This window comes from Vombatus ursinus, unplaced genomic scaffold, assembly GCF_900497805.2.
Source record: "Vombatus ursinus unplaced genomic scaffold, bare-nosed wombat genome assembly UNPS02014832.1, whole genome shotgun sequence".
Classification (NCBI taxonomy): Eukaryota; Metazoa; Chordata; class Mammalia; order Diprotodontia; family Vombatidae; genus Vombatus; species Vombatus ursinus.
In genome coordinates, this window is record NW_020954610.1 from 38,725,894 (window position 1) to 38,739,782 (window position 13,889).

General features: G+C 38.1%; 1 protein-coding gene across 1 annotated transcript in view; it reads right to left on the bottom strand.

Annotated features, from left to right (window-relative positions):
• The window catches only part of MAMDC2 (MAM domain containing 2), a 221,995-nt gene that overhangs the window by 82,497 nt on the left and 125,609 nt on the right, over window positions 1-13,889 (bottom strand). The window contains exons 6-7 of the mRNA XM_027839070.1: window positions 9,905-10,161; window positions 5,696-5,789 (exon numbers count right to left, since the gene is read on the bottom strand). Coding sequence (XP_027694871.1) covers window positions 5,696-5,789; window positions 9,905-10,161 — 351 coding nt within the window. The remainder of the gene's footprint in view (window positions 1-5,695; window positions 5,790-9,904; window positions 10,162-13,889) is intronic.

Genomic DNA, 13,889 nt, shown 5'->3' on the forward strand with positions numbered 1-13,889 from the left:
AGGTTTATTAAGAGCCTACTTTGTACCAGGCACTGTGTTAAGTGCTTTGCCATTATTATTTCACTTTATCCTCACAATAAGCCTGGGAGGTAGGTACTGTTATTGTTGTTGTTCAGTTGTGTCTGACTCTTTGTGACCCCATGGACCCTGGCATGCCAGACCCTTCTATCCTCCCTGTCTCCTGTTATTATCCCCATCTTATAGTTGAGGAAATGGAGGCAGACCCAGATTAAGCTACTTGCCCAAGGTCACCTCCTTTGTAAGGATCTAAGGCCACATATGAATTCAGATCTTCATAACTCTAGTCTCAGAACTCCATCCACCACACCACCTAGCCATGGAAAAGTCAGATGGATCAGATGACTTAGACCAAGGGCCTGAGTTATATACCATGTGTATAAACTTGACTTAGTTATGTAACCTCTCTCTAGGCCTCATTTGCCCCATTTGTAAAATGAAGGTACATATAGAGTTGGAAAGGACCTTAGAAGTCATATAGTTCAAACCCTTCATTTTGCAGTGGAGTACAGGTGAGGAAACTGAGGCCCAGTGAAGTTTAAATGACTTGTCCATAATCACACAATGGCAGCAGAGCTGAGATTCTCAGGTTCGACTAGGTGATTTTTTTGGGGGGGGAGGGCTTAGGCAATGGGGTTAAGTCACTTGCCCAAGGTCACATAGCTAGTAAATGTCAAGTGTCTGAGGCCGGATTCAAATTCAGGTCCTCCTGACTCCAGGGCTGGTGCTCTATCCACTGTGCCACCTAGCTGCCCCCAAATTTATTTACTTATTTTTTGCTTTTTGGTGAGGCAATGGGTTGAGTAAGTTGCCCAGGGTCACACAGCTAGTAAGTATCAAGTGTCTGAGACTGGATTTGAACTCAGATCCTCCTGACTCCAAGGCTGGCGCTCTATCCACTGCCCCACCTAACTACCCCATGGACTAGGTGATTTTTTAAGGGCCCTTCCAGTTCTAAAGCTATAGGATTCTATGAATGTCATAATTAGGCTGTATGATATAGTGATGACATATTAGAGAAATAAAGGGGAAAAAACCAAGCAGCTGGAAGCCTCTGAAAATGGCCCAGAAAGATAAAATAACCCTCCTTTTATGTAAAGTAGAATTCTAGCAAACCAAACAAGATAATAAAATGAGAAAGTTTTGAAGGACTGTGAAGATCAGAAGAGGCGGAAACAAATTAATTGCTTTTCCCAGCTGGGATCTTAGATGGGTTAGGTATTGATACTGAAGACCTAATTAAGGTGGAATCCATGTCTAAGCCACAATAAGTAAGAAACTCAGAAGACTTGGGGGTGTTTCTCATCTTTTACTCTGCCCTATGGAGCTGAACCCAGCATCAGCCCTATAGATTTTAAAAGCAGCTTTGTGCTCACATCAGTTACCCAAGGCCAAAGATTTGGGGCACAGTATGATATTTTTTTTCTCCAGGCATCAAAGATGCAAGATAAGGCCAAAATATTGGACATTTTCTGATGAAACAGAAGGCCCTAAAATAGATGTGAAACATAAATATCAAGTATAAAGTAAGAGGGCTTGGTTTCTAAGACTTTGAGTCAAACCAAACATCTGCTAAATGAAAGTCATAAAGCAGATTCCAGCTAACAACAATTTAGGTCTCTCTTTTTTTTTTTCCCTTTTCAGTTTCCATCTGACAGGGCTTTTGATAGAGAGTAGATGGTTTTCTGGTTATTAGCCAGATTTTGGTTATCAGAACCCAGTATACACGAAAGACACTGAATACTAATATAAGCATTTAGTGAACCCCCTTCCCTAACTTCCATTTCCTGCATATGTATTCTCCCTTATTAGAGAGTAAACTCCTTGAGAACAGCTCACTTTTGAATTTTTTTCAACAGCTTAGCCATATTGTAGCCACTTATTAAGTTTTCTTCTTTCCTTCCTTCCTTCCTCCCTTCCTCCCTCCCTCCCTCCCTTCCTCCTTCCCTTCCTTCCTACCTATATATCTTGCAAACACGCTTATTTGTAGATGCAATTATTGAGTAAGTATCATTATTCTAGGCAAAGTCAGAACAACTAAAATTGATTAGCTCCCTTGGCAAAAGGACCAAACTTCTGTTCTTCCCCACTCTTAATCTTAACTAAAAATGTAGCAGAAAAGAATTTGCACTTTTTTCAGACAGCCTGGTAGATGTGCATATGAATCTCACTTCATGAAAATCTCTCTGACTTGGTAAAAATAAAAAATTAAGAATTTCAAAGTAAACAACCCAGGTGCAAGGTATTATTAACAAACAGAACGAAGGCTTGAGGAATTCTATGTAAAAGAGTAAGGAGCTCCAACCAAGTGAAATATTGGCCTATTTGGATACTATTTTGATTTGAAATATTAACCTATTTTGAGACTATATTGATGTCTCAGTTTTGTTCTAGTTAAGCAGTTTTGCACAGAATGTGGATTGGATTCTGGTTCTAATTGTTTCATTAGGGTGTGCTTTAATACTTAGAAGGATTTCTAATTACATTTATGGTACTCAATGGTGCAGACTGCAGCCCATCCCATGTGATGCTTATCCATGTCCTTCTGTTAATGAGAGGGATGGGGTGGGGGTGGGGTGTCCCACCCAATATTAAGACAAAATGTTGGTCTTATCTTTTTTGTTTGATATTTATACAAATCACACTATAACCCATACCTTTGGCTTTGGGGAATTGAGCTGAGGACAAATGTCTTTTTTTAAAAATTTTTTAGGCAATTGGGGTTAAGTGACTTGTCCAAGGTCACACAGCTAGTAAGTGTCAAGTGTTTGGTCTGAGGCCGGATTTGAACTCAGGTCCTCCTGACTTCAGGGCCGGTGCTCTATCCACTGAGCCACCTAGCTGCTCTGACAAATGTCTTTATACAGTGCTTTAAGGTTATCTTATTTTATTTTTATCTTATTTTATCTTATTATCTCATTTGATACTCCCAATAGCCCTGTGAAGTGGGTGTTTTACTATCCCCATTTTACAGAGGTTTTGACTTGTTCTGAGTCATACAGCTAGTATCTGAGGCAGAATTTGAACTCAGTTCTTTCTAACTTCAAGCACTTAAATCTCTTTGAATTGTGCATCTATATCCAACACCTTTTGTTCTCACTATCTGACCATCCCACCTTCTCTTCCAGGCATGCATTTATTTTATGTTATTCTTTATGGCTCTTCTCTTGTGTAATATTTAATTGGTAGCTTGCCACAAGCTACTTCCATGTACCATATGCCCCTCTCTCTCTGTTGCCTTTTCAGGGACCCACACCTTTAATTTTGCAGAGACTATTGTATTGGGTGACTTTCAGTCATACAGAATGCCATAAGCAAACACAGTTAAAAAGTTGGTCCTTTATTTCAGGAAGAAGCATGGGGTCATTAAAAGGTTCATAGTTCAGTAAAAACTGAATATTTCAGTTCTATGTTCAATAGATTAGTACAATTCCTTTTGGTCTGGGGTAGTTTCAGTTCACGTTCTTTATAAAAATAATTACCTTTCTCAGGTCACATCCCCTATACACCTCACCAGAGTTTTGATCAAAACTGGCAACAGTCATATCCTAAATGAAAGTCTTACCCCAGAGGTCAGATTTAGACATCTGGTTTGATCCTCTATGGGCCAGATAGACAGACAGCCCATTAAGAAGCTATAAACAAGCAGATACAATTGATGACCAGACTGGGTCCCTTCAACTTCTAATGCTCTTTCAAATAATTGAAACTCCTTGAAAACTGAGGTCTGGACAATTTTTCTGCCCCTTTCCCCAAATATCTTTATCTTTCCAGTCCTAAAATGCCCAGAATTAAATGTGCTGTTTTTAACCAGTTAAGCCGGAAGAAAAAAATGTTCCATCCCTTTTTGAGAGTTACAGTTCTCATGGAAAAGACATATAACTTGAATGTTCATTTTGTGAGAGAAAATATAAAATTAAGTGCTTGTAATTCTCTATCAGAAGCCAGCATAAAGAAACTATGGCATATGATGTGACCATTACCATCAGGACATTTGGAATGTCTGGATCAGAGACATTGAAACAGTAAATTCAGTATGTAAAGCAGATGTAAATTCAACATTTATATAGTCAATAATGAATCTGTATGGCTTTGCCATCATTAGTTAATCAACTCACTCAATATCCCCTTGAAGAGAATTAAGGCAGTCAGCATTCTTTTATCATAAGTACTTAATAAGCAAGGAAGCTCAGAACTTCTTAAGGAAAATGAGCTTGATTTGAAATGAAAGGAAATGGGTTCAAATATTGACTCTATGCAACCTTGGGCAAATCTCTAAACCTCTCTGGGCCTCAGTTTCTTCTTCCATAAAATGAGGTAGTTGGATTAGGTGATTTGTAAGGTGCTTCCTAGCTTTAAATCTGCTATCCCTATGTCATCCACGGTGATGGTAAGTCATATTCATACTTAATAAAAATAGAGGCCCACAAAAATGGAGATCCAGTTATATTATATAAAAAAAGGTGAAGGGGCCCTAGAGGAAACAGAAGCTAATCCAATATAACAAATTACTAATATAATTACTAATGATAATAATAATAAATAATTACTAATATTATAACTTATTACACACCTACTATGCACAAGACATTGTACTAGATATTGGAGATACAATGATTAAATGAAAACCAGTTCTTGCACTCAAGGAATTTATATTCTATCAGAGGAATTAAAAAAATGATCAGATAAGTACATATAAATGAATAAAATGAATGGAAAAATTATTAAATGCTCACTATTTGTAAAACATCGTGCTATTTATTAAACATTTACTATTTGCAAAACACTGAGCTAATTATCCTATACCTGATACTTAGGAGGAGAAAGCTTGGACAACTTGAGGGAATCAGAAAAGGCTCCCTATAGAAAGTGGCTCTTGAGCCTTAAAAGAACTTAAGAGGGGCAGCTAGTTGGTGCAGTGGATAGAGCACTGGCCCTGGAGTCAGGAGGACCTAAATTCAAATCCAGTTTCAGACCAGACACTTGACACTTACTAGCTGTGTGACCCTGGGCAAGTCACTTAACCCCAATTGCCTTGCCAAAAAGGAAAAAAAAAAAAAGAACTTAGGGATTCCAAGAGGCAGAGGGGAAAAAGTACATTCCCATTCGAGGGACAGCCTGTGCAAGACATGAAGGCAGGAAAGAGAATGGAAAGTTCCAGTAAGAGAAAATAGGCCTGTTCTGAAGCACAAAGGGAGTGAAAGGGGAAGAGTGTGAGATAATCCTGGAAAGAAAGGCTGGATCCAGATTGTAAAGGGCTCTAAAAAGCCAAACAGAAAAGTTTGCATTTTATCCTGGAGTCCTGGAGTTAATAGCCTCCTATTGACCTCCTGGTATCACTCCTAGGAGGGGAATATGACAGCCAGATCCCCGAGAAGTTAGGAGAGTTCATCCTTGTCTGAGCAAAATTCCTCACATTAATTTTTCAGTTACCACACCTTCTTCTCAGTACCTCAACCATCCTCACACACAGTCATTAACACCTCCTGCTTGCCCATATCTACACTCTGTCCTGTTGAGCAAGGTCCAGAACTCAGCTCATTCAAGCCTAGATAAGGCCCTTGCATCCAGGGCAGGGACTAATATAATTGTGGGGCTAAATTAAAATGTATCACATGAGGAGAATACAGTCCAGGAGAAAACTAGAGGGGAGGAAACAGAAAATGAGATTCTTTACCTGTCTTGTTTTCGCAGTGAACTGGAGAGAAAGAAATATCATCCAGGGCAATGTATCCTCCCTTGGGACCATTAAAAGCAACTTCAAAAATAACCTGCAAAGGAAAATGACATTCTATCAACTATTTAAATATTCTGTGGGTTGACTTAAGTGCTCTTACTCAAGATTTATGATGTCCTGGTTAAGGCCAACAGATGATGCAAATTCAGTTTCTATTTAATTGATTCATGTGCTGTAGGACAAAATATCTGGCAATGTCCTTTATACCCCATAGCCACTTTTAGGGATTATGAGAAATAATCCACCAGGCTTCAATTTCCTAGTGAATTCCCTTTTCTCCCCTTGGGTCTCAGCTATGACATGCAAGTAACTTGCTGTCAGAGTGGCAGAACGAAGTGAAAGGAATACTGGCTCTTGTGCAGAGAGAGATTAGACTGGCCTCTGCTTTCTGCTCTCCACAGGGAACTCCATTTCATTTGAGTGGGCTCTTTCTCTGCCTCACATGTGGAATTCTCTAACAAGCTGAAGAGCAGAAATCAATGACAGATGAATAAGAATCAATGGAAGTTCTAGCTCAGCAGGCAGGGTGGCAGAGTGGAGAGATCCATCTCTCCAACTTTCCTACTTGTGTGGCCTAGGGCAAGTCTCAATCCCCCTGAGCCTCAGTTTCCTTACCTGAAATGAAAGGGTTGGACTAGATGACCTCTACAATCCCTTCCAGCTCTAGCTGTATGATCCTGGCAAGGAAGGATTATGGCCAGGCCAGGTAGCGCATTATCAGATAGGATCAATGTATCAGGTTTTTTTTTTTCTTTATTATTCTTTGTTTTTCTTTGCTATTATCCCTTGTTTTTCTTTGCTATTATTCTTTGCTACCTTTGTTTCAGTGTCAAAGAGGAAAGGATTTCCCACTTCTAGAAAAAAATTTGGTGTAAAGACAAAAGGCAATAATGAAATGTTATAAAAGAATCAATCAATAAGCAATTATTAAGCACCAACAACATGGTGGGCACTAAGCTAGGCACTGGGGATGCAAAGACAAAAATGAAACAGACCCTGTCATCAAAGGAGCTTACAATCGATCAGAAACTTTTTAAAGGGTAAAACAAATCCTCCCCCAATAACAGAGGCAAAATCTTTCATTCCAGTAGCTTGCAACCTGCCCAGGCATGGTAAATTGGGTAGAACACCAGTAGATTTTAAGTTCCATGAGGGGAGGCACTGGTTTTCTTTCTGTCCTATTTTCAGTGACTTGGTGCATAGTCAATGCTGATAAATACTTTTAAAATGAATGAACAATTTAAATAATAATAAGTCCCTGTAAAACATCTATTATGATCTGTATTCCTAAACCCAAGGAATCTTGTAAATACTCCTTTGACCATAAAGACATGAGGTGAGAATCATTCAAACATCAATACATATCCTTCACCAGAGCTGGAAAAGTCATTCAATTCAGAGTATACCCTATTTTAAGTCAGTCAATAATGTAAGGCAGCATGTCTAGGGGAATGAGCACTAGACAGAAGATATGAGTTCTTGGACTATCTCATACAATAACTCACTGCATAATTTTGGGCAAATCACTTCCCCTCTCTGGGTCTCAGTCTGTAAAATAAAGAAGTTTGGACCAGAAAAAAAAAATAATAATAGCTAGCACTTATATGGCATGTTTAGCTTAGCAAAGTGCTTTACAAATATTATTTTATCTTCAGAATAACTTTGTAAGGTAGATGCTGTTATTATTATCCCTATTTTATGGATGAGGAAACTGAGTAGACAGAAGTGAAGTGACTTATGCAGGGGCACACAGGTTATAAGTATCTGAGGTTGGATTTAACTTCAGGCCCTCATGGCCCACTGTTCTATCCACTCGTTAGATGTTATCCAAGGTCCCTGTTCCACATAACATTCTATGATCATTTCAACATACAATGGACAGTACATGCACTTGATCACCTAGAGATGGTGATATAATACAAAAAAAGTAAAGTCACATCTGGGCTCCAGCACATTGAGGGGAGACCTTGGAGAGAAGTGAGAAATGGGACCATGGGAGAAGAAGGAAAATTAAATTTATAAGACAATTGGGGAATCTGTGGCTGAAAAATCCCCGGATCACCAAGTTAGATTTTACTCAGCAGCTGAAATTTAAAAAAAAAAAATGTATATATGTGTATGTGTATATACACACATTTCTATTTCCCTAGAGTGTTCAGGTCATGGCAGACTCAATGTTGCCAATCATATTTAGAGAAAGGGAGAAAAAATTCTTGAGGTTTTTTTTTTTATTATTATTTGGGGGAAAGCCGCATAAGTAAATGTCACTGATTTCTGTAGTATATGGGACTTTTCCTAGGATATTTGTAAGTATGAATAATAATAGAGAAAAGATTCAAATGCTTTCCTTCATAATCAGACACATGCAAGACACACTGGGCTATATTCAAACAGATTAAAGTCTAGAATTGAAATTTTTCAGCATTGATGCTGGCATTGAAAAATGTTTTTAAGAGCTCCATTAAAAACACATTTTAACCCAGGAGTTTAAGTGAGGATGATGGGAGTTTGCAGAATAGGCCCATATCATTAAGACTATGAGTCATTTGACTTTTGTAGAAGGCACATAATTTTCTTCCCTCTTTAGGCTCTGAGCTCATAGGAACTTTTCCATTGGGCTACAAGTTTCGTGTGACAAATGGCTAGGAAATAACACATCATCTGAAGCAGACACAGTATTACTCGAGGTGGAGTGTTATGGAACAATTGTATCAGGAATCAAAGATAACATTTTTTTACGTCTATGTAATGGACAAGCAGGTAGTCCTATCCAAAAGTACTTACAGCAAAATATCTCTCATAACAAGGGGAAATGCTGCAGCTAATAGAAAAGTGAAAATGGAGAGATATGAATGAATAATGCTATATATATACTATTAGGATATATATGTATATATATATAGATATATATAGATATGTGTATCTATATATATCTAGTATATACTAGTGAATAAACTTTATCATCAATAACAAAAGCATTGCAAACATTGACTAAAGATCTTGGTTGTTATGGGATTTCCTAAAACAGAAACTTCAGAAGGGGGCAATTATTATAATTTCCTCCCTCCTCAATGGCAGCTAGGTAACTCAGTGGATAGAGTGTCAGGCCTGGAGTCAACAAGACTCGTCTTCCTGAGTTCAAATCTGGCCTCAGACACTTAGTAGCTATGTGACAAGTCACTTAACCTTGTTTGCTTCAGTTTCCTCATCTATAAAATGAGCTGCAGAAGAAAATGGCAAACCACTCCAGTATCTTTGCCAAGAAAACTCCAAATGGGGTCAAAAAGAGTTAGACATGACTAAAACTTCTGAACAACAACAAAAACCCTCCTCAGTATTACCTGGACATTCATCCACAGGCATCTCTATAGGTAGAGAGGGATGTCACTCTCTGGAAGCAATATACTTCTAAAGCTGGTGCAAAGCCCTCATTAATGGTTTGCGAAATAATGACAAAGTCAGACCTGTGCTTTAGGAATATAATAGGCTGAATGATTTGGCAGATGTTTGGAGAGTGGATTAGAGAGACTTCAGGCATGGAGACCAATTAGGAAGCTATTGCTATAAATGAATGAATGAATGAATGAATGAATAAATAAAGTTTTTCTCTTTGTCTTTCTCCCAAATGAAATCTTGATAACTGGTGACAATGAACAAAAGAGTACCTTTCTTCTTTTAAGATGCAGCTCAAGTATCATCCTCTATAAGAAGCCTTGTGTGATTCCCCCAACTGCTGGAGCCTTCCTTCCCAAACTACTTTGCATTTAACTACTTTATATATATTTGTATCTATTCACCTTATTGTATATATATGTATGTATACACACACACACAAACACATACATAATTGTGAGTAGGAATTTTTGATTCTTTGTACTTGTATCCCCAGCACCTAGCATAATGCCTGGCATATAGGAGGCGCTACCCTATTATCCACTGTACTTATTTCAAGATCTACATAAAAGAATTGTTCAATAAATCTGCTTGACATTTTATTCCTTGGTCTGACGAAAGATACATCTTGCTGTAAAGAAAAGAATGATAAATAGGAGTATAAAACTATACTTATTTCCATTTCATTTTGGCAGATTTCATTTGAAAGACTTTGGGGGGGGAACATACTGTAGCCACAGGAAAAACTAATCATACCTCCATTGGGTATGGAGCACTGAAGTCAACCTCAGCTAGGTTCCATGCTTCACTCAGAGAGTTGTCAATTTTCCATATCTCTTCATAAAGTCCACTGGCATCCCGGGTATAAAGGGTGAAAACATTGTCATTTCCTTGCTGGAGCTGGTAATAAAAAGACAGGCAGCCAGACATGGGAGTTGTTGTCCTTGGGGAGATGAGCTGGGCAACCTCTTGGAAGTGCTTGACGTAAACAGAGTCCACATACATATAGTGGCCTTAAAAAAAAGGTGGGGGGAAGAAGCATAAGAAGAGTTTTGAAAATACATAGATGAAGCATCATAAACTAAATAATCTTAGAGGAACTCTCATGTATCTCCTAATTTAAATAATATGGCCTCATGTGATTTTTGAGTGGAAGAACCTTGGGTTCTCATCATGTACATCAAATTAATAGAATATATAAGATAGCCAATATTGTTTAGGAGTATGGCACTTGAAAGTCTGTACATATCATATAGTACTTATTTGATTTGGCTATTACATATGCTAATCTACCTGCCAATTTTATAGTGAACTTTCTGAGCATTTAATGGCAATGCTCAGAATTTTTTTTTCTGAGCACTGCTATCAACTGGCACTGCCATTTCATAGAAATTAATGAAATGCAGTATCAAGAGAATGATTTTTAGTGACTGTTTTCAAATGCTTCTAAATCATAGTTTTAATAATGTCCTCATATCCATTTTGCAGAAGGGCATAGGAAAAGTAAAAGCAACATCTACTATCTTCCTTAAAAAATACAATAATCAACCCCCACTTATATTCTATTTGGATGTTTTAGCATGGAAGTGGTATTGGATTCTTGAAGACTATGTCAGTGAAGCCCAAGTTCTGGAAGGTCCTACCATTATGAAGGCCACATGATGAAGGCACTAAGGTGTTAGGCCTAGAGTCAGGAAGGGAGAGGTTCAAATCTATCCTTGGACACTTTTTTAACTGGTTCACTTAATCATTCCTAGCCTCAGTTTCATTATGTGTAGAATAATAATAATAGTACCTACTCCACAGGGTTGTGAGAATTGAATGAGATTTTCATATATATATATATACACACACACACACATATATTACACACACACATATACACATGCATGTATGTATACACATGCATGCATATGTATACATACATTATACCTACATGTGTGTATATGTATGTCTGCGTGTGCATATATGCATGTATGTGTATATATCTATACCTATACATACACACAAATATATGTATGTGTGTGTGTGTGTGTGTGTATGTGTGTGTGTGTACATACAGTGTTTTTCAAACCATAGAGTCCAAACCAGTTGGTTGTTATTACTTGACTTATTTGGGCTAAGATCAAATGCGGTATGGTTCCAGAAATGGGCTGCATGTTTCTTGTCCAGTCGAGATAAGTTAGAAGAGGACTGGTTGCTAGGCAATGGCTCTTTTTGTTTTTCTGTTTAGCAATTCAAGAAGAATACCTACTAAGGGCATAGTGGGATTGTGATTTGTATTGGTGAAGGGAGTACTTACACAGATGAAATCACAGAACCTTGACATACAGTGGTAATAACCAGACTATTGGTAAATCTAACTAAGAGGAATTGTATCCTCTAACTTTGTTTCACTGAAATGTACGATGTTTCTAAGCCATATTCCTTCTAGGGTATTAGGAGAACATTGTAAACATTCAGAGGGCAGACAATTCATCTTTTTTCCTTTGCCATTTGTCTTGCCAACTATACAGATTCCATTTCCAAGAAACTCTATCGGGAAAGTGAGGATTGGGTGGAAGTATGGGGAGGGAGATAATAATCCTTTCCCCTCTGGTGTTGCTAACATTCTTGGAGTAGGGGAATGACCATCTAGGAATTGGAAATATCTTGAAGATTCCAGGAGATTCAAAGCAAATTTGGTAGCATTGGCAAAACATCTTTGTAATTCCATGTGTAGCCCAATACAATGTTGCACATGCACTGCGTACCTAATAAATGGTAACTGATTGACAGAGATTTAACTGACCATGTCAGTACAGGAATCTGTAATCTGATTGCTTGAGAATGTATTTTCAGGTGTCTGCATCATTATCCTAAAATTCTCTTTCATATTGTGACTCTTGGAAAAATGGTCTGGTCTGACTGGGCTTCCACCAGCGTGGAAGGCAGCACAAAGAGCGTCAATATCTACTCCTTCCATAGAGTAAGTGTAAGTGGAGTCCTTGACATTCATCTCCAGTGCATGACTCCTAGCTGTATCCCTCCAACTCTTTACTCATTGCTAATACCCAGTTTTAAAACTGGTATTTTTTGTTTTGGGACACCTACGTGATGCAGTGGAGAGAGCACAAAGCCTGGAGTCAGGAAGACTCATCTTCCTGAGTTCAAATCTGGCCTCAGATACTGACTAGCTGTGTGATCATGGGCAAATCACTTAACCCTGTTTGTCTCAGTTTCCTCATCTGTAAAATGAGCTGGAGAAGGAAATGGCAAACTACTTCACTATCATTGCCAAGAAAACCCAAAATGGAGTCTGAAAGAGTAAGATATAACTGAAAAACAACTGAACAAAATCTTTTGTTTTTATATCACCTGAATTTCCAAATTTATCTTTCCCTCTACCTGTCCCCAAAGGGTCATCTTCTATAACAAAGAATTAAAAAAGAGGGGGAAAAAGCACTTCACCAAAACTAAAAAATATATCAAATGACTTTGACAGTATATACAATGTCTCTCACTCACAACCCCACTCTATGAAAAAAAGAGTGAGGTACATTTTGTCATTCTTCTTTGGCACTAATTTTAGAGCATTCAAGGTTTTAAAGCTGTTGTTAGTCTTTCCATTTTCACTGTTGTAGTTACTGCATATATTATTTTCCTGGTTTTACTTTCTTCACTCAGAATCAGTTCATAAAAGAATTCCTTAATTTTTTGTATTTTTTTTCAGTAAAGTAATATTCCATTTCATCCATGTACCACAATTTCCTTAACCATTAACTGCTTGGGGTACCTCTACTTTGTTTCTAATGTGATAACTACTTCCTAACTGGCCAGCTTGCCCCCATTTATCCCCTTTAGCTGCTTTTATACATCCCTGGTTTTTTAAAAATTAATTTATTTATTTTTAGTTTTCAACATGCACTTCCACACGATTTTGAGTTCCAAATTTTCTCCCCATCTCACCCCTCCCCCACCCCAAGACGGCGTGCATTCTGAATACTTTTTCCTCTAATCTGCCTTCCCTTCTATCACCCATCTCTCCTTCTCTTATCCCCTTCCCCTTCTATTTTCCTGTAAGGCAGGATAGATTTCTATACTCCATTCCCTATATATCTTATTTCCCAGATGCACGTAAAAACAATTTTTAACATTTGTTTTTAAAACTTTGGGTTCCAAATTCTCTCCCTTCCTCCCTCCCCACCCACCATCATTGAAAAGGCAAGCAACTCAACACAGGTTAAGTAGTCATGCAAAACACTTCCACAGTAGTCATGTTGTAAAAAACTAACTATATTTCCCTTCATCATATCCCACCCCCCCATTTATTCTTTCTTTTGACCCTGTCCCTCCTCAGAAGTGTTTGCTTCTGATTATGCCCTCCCCCAATCTTCCCTCCCTTCTATCATCCCCCCCCCTCTTATCCCCTTGCCCCCTACTTTCCTATAGGGTAAGATAGATTTCCAGACCCAATTGAGTGTGTGTGGTATTCCTTTCTTAAGCCAAATCCTATGAGAATAAGATTCACTCATTCCCTTTCACCTTCCCCCACTTCTCTTCCACTGTAAAAGCTTTTTCTTGTCCGTTTTATGTGAGATAATTTACCCCATTCTACCTCTCCCTTTCTCCTTCTCCCACTATAATCCTCTTTCACCTCTTAATTTTATTTTTTAGATATCACCCCTTCTTCCTCAACTCACCCTGTGCTATCTATCTATCTATCTATCTATCTATCTATCTATCTATCTATCTATCTATC